Source organism: Abramis brama (assembly GCF_963993115.1).
Source record: "Abramis brama genome assembly, chromosome: 19".
NCBI classification, from domain to species: Eukaryota; Metazoa; Chordata; class Actinopteri; order Cypriniformes; family Leuciscidae; genus Abramis; species Abramis brama.
Genome location: NC_139981.1, coordinates 24,550,406 through 24,564,101, shown reverse-complemented (window position 1 = coordinate 24,564,101; position 13,696 = coordinate 24,550,406). Strand labels below are relative to the sequence as shown.

General features: G+C 36.7%; 1 protein-coding gene across 2 annotated transcripts in view; it reads left to right on the top strand.

Annotated features, from left to right (window-relative positions):
- Nucleotides 1-2,768: 2,768 nt before the first annotated feature.
- Nucleotides 2,769-13,696, top strand: part of prkceb (protein kinase C, epsilon b) — a 107,268-nt gene continuing 96,340 nt past the window's right edge. Inside the window, exon 1 of one of the 2 annotated variants that reach the window (XM_084092923.1) lies at nt 2,769-3,797. In XM_084092923.1, the coding sequence (XP_083949049.1) occupies nt 3,450-3,797 (348 nt within the window). In that variant the 5' untranslated portion in view covers nt 2,769-3,449. The remainder of the gene's footprint in view (nt 3,798-13,696) is intronic. The other variant, XM_084092924.1, reaches the window with a different exon arrangement.

The following is a 13,696-nucleotide window of genomic DNA, read 5'->3' as shown; positions in this document are numbered from 1 at the left end:
TCAGCCATAAATGTAGGCCTATATGCTTTATTAGACAAGATACATGTGTTTTGATTCACATATGGGGCATGTTATGATTTTTTTTTTTTTTTTTTTTACATATACAAATCCAAACTGATGCACAAAATTGAATATGCCATGTTACATATGATTCTTGTCATGGGGTTTAAGTTTGTTCAGAACGGCCTCTCATGCGTCTATTTATGTCCAAACAAAGAAGCATTGTCCACAGAGGTCTGATGTCTACTGGCAGTTGCCGACAGTGATTTCTGATGCACTAAGTATATGAACATCGACGCTGGCATTTCGGGGGTGGAATGAAGTAAGCTTTAAGACCCTCAAAGAGCCCTAAATGGCCGCTTCTATTCTTGCAACACAGAGCCTATACACACTCATAAACCCTGCACTATCAATGTCTCAAAGGGGCATTCATTTTCTTCCTACTGGTGATGTCATCATTTGGACTCACACCACATGCTAGACTCGTGTGAGGCCATACAGTGTGAGCTAGAACATCTTTGACTAATGTCACTGCAGGATGAGAATCAGCCTCAGGGAAAAGTCCTGATGCCCAAACAACATCACCATTCATCCTCCAGCAGACATCACTCATCTAATTTTTGTGTCTGAGACAAAAAGGACACAGTTCCAAATGAATTGCATTAAATGGAGTTTTCGAAAGTTTAGACCATTCTTTACCATTTAAGTATTTAAAAAAAAAAAAAGACTTTGCGATAATTTATGTAAAACTTGTAATGTTATTATCTTAATAGTATTATCCAGCAGAATTTTGCTCTTAATTGATTCTAAGACTTATTTGTTACATTTATATAGCGCTTTTCTGGGTACTCAAAATGCTTTACATAATGGAAGGGGGGAATCTTCTCAACCACAGTTTATAGAAATAAATCGATACATTTCTTGTTCAATTAATGTTAAGATATGCCTCAGGTGCTTTTGTTCATAAAGTGATATTCAAATCAATAACTGATATTTGAGACAGCTTTTCTGCAAAAACTGAGGACAGTGGCCTTTTCGGTCACTGTAAATCTATAATGGTGTGTGTACTGAGCAAATATACACGAGTGTGGTGCAATCATGAGCAAAAATAAAGGGATGCAAACACAAAGCTATTAGATAAAGTTAATGAATAAAAGTATTTGTAATAAAGCATGCTACAATAATTGAGTTTTTAAGTGGTCATTTTATAGATTTGATCTAATCGTCTTGTCACCAGCCTACATAAAGATATACTATTTTCTTTATCTTTTTACATTAGGTCTGTATATGATTTTGAAGATTTGAGATTGAGATAAGTATAAATGCCCATATACTGTTCACTTGTATTAACGACCAAATCAAACAATCTACTCAAAAGATGCTTACAGTTTGAAAGGCAAAGCTATATGATGCAGGGACCTTTACGGTCTTGTATAAGGACACTGCCACCTACTGGACTTCAAGACTCGCTTAATATGATTTAAAGGGATAGTTCACCCAAAAATGAGAATTCTGTCATCATTTACACCCTCAAGTTGTTCTAAACCTGTATGAGTTTCTTTCTTCTGCTGAACACAAAAAGAAAGATATTTGGAAGAATGTTGGTAACCAAACATTTGATGGGTGCCGCTGACTTCCATAGTATTTTTTTAAAATACTTTTTTCCCCCAATGGGACCCATCAACTGGTCGGTTACTCAAAATATCTTCTTTTGTGTTCAGCAGCACAAAAAAAAAAAAAAAAAAAAAAAAAAAATTCATACAGGTTTGGAACAACCTGAGGGTGAGTGATAACAGAATTTTCATTTTTGGGCGAACTATCCCACTAATCGTAAACGTTATGATAAAAGTAAAAGTTGTTTAAATGATAAACAGACAGAGCACCTCAGTCACCTCAATTTTCCAATCACCAGGATCACGGATTCCTAAATAAAATGTTCTGCACTATTGGGCAGCTCAAGACAACAGAAAGAGCAACAGGAAAGCTTTTGTAAAACACAAGAAAAGTGTAAGCTATGTGCTTTCATATGCGCCATTGATAACACTCTGACATTTAAATGAACGATGCAACAGTGGTCAGTACATATTACTTATAATTCTTTTATAATACTTTACCCATATATTTGATCATACAGCATCATCTAAGCCTGCTGCTGTAATGGAAATTCCACCCACGAGATGGCGCTTTGCTTAACTAATGACGATAAACTGGACCTCAAAATATCACATTTTCAACTTCAAAGTTGTCCTCAGTTGTCACAAGTCTGTCTTCAGACCAAGTATTTAATGTTATGTACATATTATACAAAAACATGTCTTCATAGTGAAAGTTTTTTCTCTTGCAATTACACTGTAAACATGTTCTATTCGTATGTCATAACAACATGTTTGTTTGCATCCATTTAACAATTGTTGCTACAACATCTCCTGTCATTTTTACTCGACTTTAGATGTTCAACTCGATCTTGTTCATCAGTAAAATTGGTGGAAGGGGTGGGAAAAAAACAGGTTGATTACCAGTGCAGTGCAGCACTGGAATTGTCACAGTATGCATTGTAAACATCCATGTGCAAGATGAGGATAACACCCATAAAGACCAATAATGAATAATTCTAGAAATGGCTATCACTATGGGGGCAGACCATTCTGTTCAAATAATCATTAATGATAAAATTGGTGATCATTGCAAGACTTGAGCGGGGTGCTTTATTCACACTTGGTATTCACACACACACTTCATCTTTACAGCTCTGTGGATGATGCTTGACCAGAGAGCGGGTCCAGAAGGGCCGCTTCAGTGCCGCACACACTCAACTCTCTCCGCGCACTAACTGACGTGTTTTGCGCATTTCCTGGACCAGCCTTCAGACACACACAGTCAGGAGAAAAAGAGGCAGGTCTGCAGGAAACTGAGTACCGACGGTCAAACAAGAATCCTGGGAGAAGCAAGCGAGTACTGAGCCCTTGAAAACACTCGTCCACGTTCTCCAGTCTGGGGGGAATCGAACGACGCTTTGAGGGGATAACTTTCCTCCCAATGCGCGGAGGAGACGCATCCAGCAGCGCTCCAGCCAGACGAGGGAACAGGCTCACCCCGAGGAGATCCAGCATATATTTCTGGCATATTTTGAGGTGTGGAATGCTGGTCGTATCGGTGCTGATACACAGCTCTCCTTTTTCGCTCCAACTTACATTGACTGCCTACAGGGGTGTTTGGACAGCTTCAAGATCACATGCAGGTTATCCGTAGGTCATAGCAATAGATTCCCGTTCTGTCTGGACCTTCTACACTTTGCATGCAGATCCACGAGGACGACGAAGGGCATTTTACCGTTGTTTCAAAAGGAGAAACAATCCAGAAATCAAACCGGTGGACCGTGACATACACTGGTTGAATAATTAACCAGGCGCTGAAGTGGAATATTCGAACTAAAGCTCTCGAAAGTGGCCATGGTGGTCTTTAACGGTCTGCTGAAGATTAAGATCAGCGAGGCTTTGGACCTGAAGCCCACAGCCTGGTCTCTGAGACACGCCGTCGGCCCCAAGACGCAAACCTTCCTGCTGGACACGTACATCGCACTAAACGTTGATGATTTTCGCGTGGGTCAGACCTCGACCAAGCAGAAGACCAACAGTCCCGTCTGGCACGATGAGTTTGTAACGGAGGTGCACGACGGCCGGAAGATCGAGCTGTCGGTGTTTCATGACGCGCCGATTGGCTACGACGACTTTGTTGCAAACTGCACCATTCAGTTCGAGGAATTGCTGCATAACGGCAGTAAACACTTCGAGGACTGGGTAATGTTTTTTTGTAGATTTTTTGTTTTCAGGGTGCGACTTATAGGCTACTCCATTTAATGTTCGCTGTGATTTGGAACACGTTTAAAGAATTGGCCAACCTGGTCATTAACTGCCACCTTATTCTAAAAACCAGCAAATAGGTAAAAAACTGGTAGTCGGATTGTTCTAGTCCAAAATGATTTTCATTGACCTACCTTGCTTGCATGTACCAAAACAGTCAACAGTTGGGGTTAAAAATATGGGGGTTTTCAGTTAAAAGTAAAATGTCATAGGGTGAAGTCCTAAGAGTTCATATTGTCTTTTTCATACACGTATGTATCTTATTTTAGTGTTTGTAGTAAACGTTTCAGTAGCTACAAAAGTTAGGTTACAGGTTGACCAGAGGGCGTATATCACCTGTCTTCAAACAGATGCTAGAAAACATAATTGTTGTTAACCTGATGAGGTAATCTGCTCTAGCTTTCCAATAGTATGTCAGTATGGGAGGCTAGAAAAAAACATGAGAAGTTCTGTCAGTTTTTTAAATCAATGATTTCGTTATACCATAAGAACATCTCAAAAATCTCAGTGTTATGACTGTGTTAAAGGGATAGTTCACCCACAAATTAAAACTTTCACCATTTACTCACCCTCATGTTCCGAACAAACCTGTGTGAGTTTCTGTCTGCTGTTGAACACAAAATAAGATATTTTGAAGAATGTAATCAAACAGTTGACGGTATAGCCATTGACTTCCATAGTAGGAAAAAAATGACTATGGAACTCAATGGCTACCATCAACTGTCTGATTACATTCTTCAAAATATCTTCTTTTGTGCTCAGCAGAAGAAACTATTTTTGTTTGGAACAACTTGAGGGTGAGTAAATGATGACAACATTGTCATTTTTGGGTGAACTATCCCTTTAACTGTTCTGTTCTAGTGGCACCGAATGCGAGACATGCTGTAATAGGCTTCTCAACCTCATTTTCGGGATTAATCTCAACAGATTAATCCCAAAAATACCTGTATAATTACTTTTTAGATGCCAGTTTATTATTGTGACATAGTGCAATATTTTATTGCCTTGGGTAAACAAGCTCAGTGTTCAAAATAAAATGAGAACACACATATCTTCCCTTGAACGTTCTCTTCACATCATTCGTGTCATGCGCAGGCAGCAGGTGTGTGTATTACTTTCCTCTTTCTCTGATGCCACCTGCATAATTTCTGCAGCAAGGCCTCAGATAAATGCTCAGATAACCCCCGGTTGCATAGAGACGGTGAATGAAAGAGGTTGGCTGCCTGTCATAAATATTTCTGCTGCTGAAAAGAGCCATGCAGCCATCATTAATGCAGACATAATCTGATGCCAAACGGTCCGGCAACTTGCATCTTTCAATCTGTTGAGCCTGGGGCAGTATTTGTAAATCTGATATTTTGTAACATGTAAATGTTCCCACACATAGGCCTAAAGTGTAAAATGTTTTATCAGGTAACTTAACATTTCTAAATTGCGTGATAAAAAAGTATTTAAATAAAATTTTATTATTAAAAATAATGAAACAATTTAATTTTAAACTTATCTGAGATGACTATATACGATTATTGCCCTTACATTTAAGATAAAAATATATGAGCCGGAGCAAAATTTTAGTGATACTTTCATAGAAACACTAACCATCACTAACCATTAACCATCATAAAACAGCCACTAGTTGCCATATAGAATCAGACCAGGAGAGTAGCACCATTATAACTGAAATATACAGCAGCTATTATAACATTTACACCTATTTATTACATTTTACACCATTATTTATTTTCAATTCAGTCCTAAACCTTGTAATCGGTATTTGATTGTCATTGGCAAACACGATGAGCATATCGTGTATATCCTGGCTGCCCTGAAATGTCTCGAGTTCAGTCGAAACAATGAATTTTACCAGAGTAATAGAATATCAGTGAACAATATACTAAGTAATATAGGGTAACACTTTATTTTAAGTATCTTTGTTACACGTTACATGTACTTTCCGAAGTAAAAACATGTTATGTAGCATATGCATATTTACATGCAACTAACCCCAAACCAAACCCTAAACCCTAACCCGGTCACACTTTTTATATTAGGTGTCCTTACCTACTATGTAATTGCATAAAAAATAAGCACAATGTAGTTATTGTGTTGATGTTGTGTTGCAAAACACTTTTGCTGCTATTGAGGTGGGATACGTGTAAGGTTAGGGACTGGTTTGTGGTATGGGTAAGTGTAAGAGTGGGTTAATGATTAATTTTAATGTTAGTACATAGTTAAAGACACCTAATATAAAGTGGGACCCCTAACTCTAACTGTTAAATGTTTAATTAAACTAACAAAGACATTTAAAAATAAAGTGTAACCCAATCTAGTAATAGAATAGCATTGTATATCATTTAAAACTCTAGTACTGTTGAATATAAGTATATATGTACGTACAGCATCAATCTTGGTGTCTTTAATATGGCAGGTGTACAGTATGTGACATGACTTAGCCCTAGAAACTGCTCTGCTCTTTGTAGTTTAACACAGACGGAGATGTGAATTATTTATGTGCCATCATAAGCTCCGTTATGCCAATACAATCGCCTGCCTTTATGTTGCCTTCTCAGATTGGATTGCGGCAGCGTGGCCCCTGTTATTAAAGACAGAGAGCCTTATAAGTCTGTGTGGAGAATCTGGGCATCCTGATCTGATCTATTTACACAAGGACATGGGTTCACATTTATACTGAGATGTTGCATGAAATCTGAGTTGAAATATAAACATGAATATAGATGCTTGTTTATACAGATTACTGATGCATAGAGAGATATAAACAGATTTGTTCAATTTCAATGCTGGCAGATCTCTAATTCTTTTTAAAGCTTTGTTGAGCTGTGTTGCTGTCTACTACTGTCTACACAGCAGTATCCTATGCTTCAGCAAAATCTGTTCTCTCACAAGTATTTTTTGTTAGTTTTTGAGGAACCCATTAATTTTCCTCTATCTATACTGTGCATATATATATATATATATATATATATATATATATATATATATTAAGTTTGTTGACACATGAAAAGTTGAGGACTTTTTTAAGTTAATTCTGCTTTCAGCTGGTAATGACAGTGCAATCAAGAAATCAGGGACTGGATGCACCAGTTTAAGTTACAACTTACCCTAGTTGGGGCCTTTACAACTTACAGCATTAACATCAGAGCTTTGTACCATTGAATGCATTTGACATTTAAACACATGTATACAGTATGCATGCAGGTTGGAAAAAAAATGTCTGATCTACTGAAGTACATCATTGAGATCATGTTTTGTGTGACTTCAGTCCCTTAGACATATATGAGGATGTTGAAGTTTGTGCTAATTTACATTGAAAAAAAACAAAACAAACAACGATCTAAATTATGCAGTTCCTGTGTGTTTGAATTCTGATAATAATTATTTACTTAAATTTATTTAAAATTTTTAAACAAATACATGTCAAATTGATTTATTTTTACATTATTAACATAAGATATTAACATTCAAATATATTGTTTATTAAATTTTGGGGATGCACAATATATCGGCCACCATATCGGTATTGGCCGATATATGTTCATTTTTAATGTTATCGTTATCGGCCTGATAAGAAAATTTGGCTAATATATTAAAGCTGATAAATAATAGCTGAGACACTTCAGATGCACACTGTTCGCCATGATGGTTTTGAATTGCTTGAAATATGATTAGAATCAGTTAAAAAAACAGAAAATACAGTTAAGTGCAACAGTTAAGTCTGTCATATAGGCTACATAAAATTATGGGAACAGTGTGTTTGGGGCATGGCTTTTAAAGGTGAGACTTTTATTTTTGTTATCAGGCTCTCAAAAATGATATCAAAATTTGGATTTAGATTTATCGGCCAATATATATGTTATCAGCTTTCAATTATAAAGAATTATCGGTATCAACCAAAATTTTCATATCGGTGCATCTCTATTATATTTCATGATTATTTAGGCCATTACTATGACTCTCATTATACTTTAAATTTGGGATTGTTTATAATGAATATTGATGTTTACTTTCTTAGAACAAATTGTTTGTGATGTTCCTCCTTTGTAAGTCACTTGATTTATTAATGTACTAATATAATACTGAAATGCTCAGCTTTTTAAGGCTGCTTGGATCAATAAAGGTAAATGTCATATTAAATGATTACACATTACTTGAGGGAGGGTTTTTCTTTGAGAGCAAATGATGCAACCAAATTAACTAGACATGTATTTACAAGCAAACTAGTAGCTATTAAGTCCCTGGTGTAAATGTTCTACACTGTAAAAAATCTGCTGTAGTTATGCAGCTGTTTGCCAGTAACTTACTGTAGATTTAAATTGATGTACTGGCAACAGTTTGTTCAAAGTTAAATGAACATTAAACATTAACAAGTCTTTGTCTTTACAGAATAAAACTATAAAATAACAACCTAATGCAAAGCATTCTGGGAACCAGAAATCTTCATCAACCTTTTTCTGTTTTTTTTCTGTTTCTATTTTGGTTCCCAGAATGCTTTGCATGAGGCTGTTATTTTAGTTTTATTCTGTAAAGATAAAGACTTGTTAATGTTTAATGTTCATTTAACTTTGAACAAACTGTTGCCAGTAAATAACATCAATTTAAATCTACAGTAAGTTACTGGCAAGCAGCTGCCAGTAATACTGTAATTTCTACAGATTTCTTTTACAGTGTATTTTAAATAAGACCATTTTAGGTGCAACCATATACCTACCCTACCCAAGCCTTTTGTCCTCAGGCGAGCAGGATTCCTGGCAGAGCGTGTCTGTGTGTGTGTCATAGTGAGTATCTGTCAAGACAGGCAAGTGCCTGATAGTGTAAAAAGAAAGAGAAAAAGAGCATCAGTCTGTGGGACAGATGTGTGCAGAGGCAGACTTTGGTTTGGCTGACGGGAAGCGCTTGTGTAATTTGGAAGTAATTTGGAAGAAAGTGTGAGAAAGGTTGTAGAGCTTTGGTCAGACTATAAGAATTACTCAGTCACCTATTTTCCCACGAACCCTACACATGCACTTGCACACAAATACACTCTCACCTATTTCAAAGGCAGCTCCTCCCCGGTCGTGCCCACACTTGCACGCTGCAGGCTTATTTTGTTCTAAAGGGCATGTCAGTGTTATGTTGTTCATCCTAGGCAGCTCATTGCTGGAGCTTTTCATCTCCATTTGCTTTAACCGAGAGCTGCGTGGTTGGGCCAGTTGGAGGTGTGAAGGCCGAGGTCTGCCGGCTGTGTAAACTTCAGAATAAGTTAGAGGTTGGGCTGAATCCACACACACCCATGTCTGTCTGCACTGTCTTTTATCTGCCCTCAGTAGGGTTGTGAACTAGGCTTCGGTATCGTTTGAGTTTTAGAGATTATGATTACGATTCTGCTTATCGATTCCAAATCTTATCGATTCCCAGTTTCGATTCCAATAAGGTAGATAAAAAAATGAGTCAAACATTTAGATATCAAAAAATATTTATTCTGTGTCTTTCTGCAAAACATTCTGTTGCAGCTGAAAACCATAAACAAGAATCATCAGAACACACAAGAAACTTTTGCCTATTGTTTTAACAATCCCACAGCATAAACAACCAGGCTAGTGTGCATTTCAAACATTATTACAGACAAGTAAGAAAATAAGACCAAATAAACAAATTAGCATAATAAATAAATACAGCTGAACTAGGGCAGCACAATAAAAACTATATATATAATATAATATAATATATATGCGATATATATTGCGATATGAAAACAGTTTCACCAGATGACTTGAATAGCTCTGTTTGGAAAGAATGAATCATTCTAGAATGATTGTTGATTTTGCAGGGAAGTGCATCTGCATACTAGAAAATAATAAATAAATGACAAGCATAGATAAATATAATAAAACAAAGATACAAATGAAAGTCTTGCAATATTCAGGTACAGAAATTTAATCATTAAATGTAGTCTTCACTGTACAGTACAAGTTGAATATAATGAATCTTTGTTAAAGCTCTCTTTGTATTTTGTTGTTTGATTAACATTAATGACACAGAAAGCAGCAGGTTTAATTGGCTGCTGTCACTTTAACTTTATCAAATGCATGGATCCAATATAATGATATGCATCTGTTTTAGTTGTTTACATTAAAGGTCCTGTATTATGCCCCTTTTCACAAGATGTAAAATAAGTCTCTGATGTCCCCAGAGTGTGTATGTGAAGTTTCAGCTCAAAATACCCAACAGATCATTTTTACAGCATGTTTAAATTGTCATTTTTTGGGGCTCAGAAAAACGCGCTGTTTTAGTGCGTGCCCTTTAAATGCAAATAAGCTGCTGCTGGACGATCCAGGGGGCGGAGCTTCATGAGCTCGCGCTCAGTCTCTCAGGACAATTTCATCTCACGGAATAATGATAATATCAGAAACTCTCAGTAACGGTGTTCATTTCGAGTCGGACAATAATGCCTACAGAGTCAGAGTGCTGTATAGAGATGGAACAGGTATAGTTTAGTAGTTTAATTACGGTTATTATAACGTATTTGTCATCTGCTTGTATGTATCCATTATTTATTAATAGCCTACAAGTCTGCTGTTTCGGACCAGGTCCGAATGATGATCAAACATATACTGATGAGTTTAATAAAGTTTATTGTACATCACACAAAAGATGAAGCGTCAGTTTTACTTCAGAAAATCACCGTAAGAGCTGAGTAAACACAGTAAGTTATAAGAAGTGCGCAAGTACATTTCGGTAGAGTTGAGGGAGCATTCCTGTGGGCGGAGGTTAGTCAAAAAACTGTTCTACTGACGTCATTAAAGAAGGAAGTAGAGGGATGTAGTCCAAACGGGCCGTTCGATGTAGGCGACTTCTGTTAAATAAAATATCTTGCTTGGCATTGAACTTTGAGCTTTATAATTTTACAGATATTATTTATACTCTAACAACAACATTACACACTAACTAAAGTTTGAAACATGGGATCACGAAGAACGGGACCTTTAACTTAAGACATAAGCGACTGTGTTTACGAGGATACTCGCTGAGACTCGCATCTTGCCATAATTTTGCATGTATGTGACTGTTGTATTGAGTTCTCTTTCCCGTATTCTTGCGTTTGAATGCATGGTTTAAAATCGCTTGAATGTTTAAACTGACAGGACCTAAAACATGTGCAAATGATAAACGTTTATTTTTTAATAATGGTTTGCAATTAATCTGCAAATCACGTGCGTTTCGAACCGTCGGGCCTGGTCCATACGGATCACGTTTGCATGAACACTTAGCGCCTAATAATAGCGCACATTTATCTAGGTTAACGCTAACGTTAGAGTGAGCTGCGGTGGCTAACGTATTGCTACCACGTGCATGTTTCAAATGATAAGCCATGTTTGAGGTCGATGAATGAAAGGCAAACATTTGCATTTCCTGCCCAACATAATTACCACATGGACCAGCCGCAACTTCTTGTGGAGTTTTTTTTTTCTGCGACTAATGGACTTATTAAAATTTGGTTGACTAAACCTCTTCTAATCAACTAACATTTTAGGGGACAGCCCTAGTTATTTTAATAAATTGTAGGGTTTGTTTTGTTTGTTTTATAGAGAGCTTGGTTAATCATGCCAATAAGAGACTACTATTTACAAAAAAATTCTACCCGATAAAATATTTTAGAGCTTGGCATAACTAGAGAGATAACCAAATAACCAAATAATAAGAAATAATGTGATTTATTTTATTTTATTTTCATGCCTGTTTTGTATTATTTTAAATCATTTTAAGTCATCTTGAGGCTCCCTTGTAATTTTTTTGAGGCCCCCTAGTGGGCCCCGGCCCCCTAGTTGAGAACCTGTGATGTAAATAAGCTTTTAACCAACGACTATAATGCAAAATAATATTGGAAAAGTTCCATTGATGTTAAAGGTTCTTCATCAAACCATACTGTAGATGCCATTAAATAATTTTATTTCTAAGAGTGCAGTGGCGATCCATTGACATTTCAAAATGTTTGAAACGTACATCATAACGAAGCCTCATTTACTGAAATCACATGACTTTGGTAGTCTTATGTACGCTCTGAATCACTGGTTCACAAAGGTTTCGAAGCTTCACAAAGCAGTATTTCGAAAGCGTGGATCACTAATTTGGCAAATTTCAGATATTTGTTTTGAGAGCAAATTGCCATTGTCACTCAATTAAAGAGCAGAGAGTGTGTAAAGAACAGATTTAAGTACTCAAAAGTGGAATAACAACCGCTTTTAGCTTGTTTGTGGTCAGAAAGTAAAGTACCAACACTTAACCCATATTCATTCAGCTCAATATAATTTCCAGTGTGAAGTATGGAGGTAAGATCTTTGCACAGTGAAGTGCTAAAGGTGAAGTGTGTAATTTCTGTACTGTACTCGCTTGTATTCTGTATGTTTTGATAGTGCCATAATGCTAGCAGTTTTCATTGACTCAACCTAGTTTAGCTTTGGCACACTTCACCTTTAATGGTCAACATCCGACGTTTTATCCAATCGTTAACAGATGATGGTTAATTGTTGATTAGCCAAATTGCTACCTTGAAATAGAGAAGCATGTTTCTGTTTCTGCTCAACTGAACATTTACTTGTTGTAATGTCAGTAATTACGAGGCAATGGCTCAAAATAAGTTGAAGTGCAAGCCATCTATCAACAAGATGACCTTCTTTGACCTTCTCTCCCATTGTCTAACCATGATATTTCATTGTCATGGACTCGTTATGATTTCCAGCTTTTCCCTCTTAACCATTAACTCCCCTGTTAACTGTCATTTCTTTCTTTCTTTCTTTCTTTCTTTCTTTCTTTCTTTCTTTCTTTCTTTCTTTCTTTCTTTCTTTCTTTCTTTCTTTCTTTCTTTCTTTCTCCTGTGTCAATGCAGTTATCCTTTCATGTTCCCCTGACATTTGATTGGTTGTACTGCTAAATCAGAACACCAATCAGAAACTCGTTTGTTGTCCACAACTATTTGTCATTCATTAGTTCATTTAGTTTGTTAATTTTTTTAATTTGTCCAATCGTGCTTGTTTTATTCATTAATTTGCCCATTTGTTCATTCATTTGTTTGCTTGTTCGTTCATTAAATATCATACAGCTTAGGGGCTGTTTACACCACACCATTTTTAACTAAAAACGTAAAACGTTTTATGCGTTCGTTTACACGACAACAGCGTTTTTGGTGCCTAAAAACACAAACTTTTGAATGCGGTTTCAGAGTTTTTGAAAAAATGCAAATATCTGAAGCCGATGACGTCATGCACATACGTATAACATGTTCAGTCAACATGATGGATCCGTGGGAATGGGGATCGTTTTGACAGTGATGTCATCTGTACGTGGAAAACTCAAAGGAAAAACGTCTCTGTTTTAAGCATAGCAATGTCGTGTAAACATACCCTTAATCTACATTGTGAATAGTGTGTGAACTGTATGTAAACTCTTGGAGCGACACCTGAGCAGGTGTAAGCAATATCACCACAGACAGTGTCACTCACTGAAGGATTGGGTATCCTGGAAGGTTAACCACACAGGATGGTCTCTCTCAGCTCCTGGTTCCTCTACTTAACTTGATATGAAACTCTTAACATAAATAGATAGCCTCAAATTTTGGTTTGGTGAACGTGTTTTTATTGAATCATGTGTTATGAAATTGTGCTTCAGTGTTAGCGCTGTCATGAATCAGCAGGGAATCTGTATTTTCCACAGACACACTGGTTTGTTTGTTGTGTGGTTAAGGGACATTACATTACTGATGACATATGTGGGCATTGTCATTCATCAATGTTGGGTGTCTGTTGTGTGCAGCTATATTCCTCTTACCTTCATGCTTCTGACGT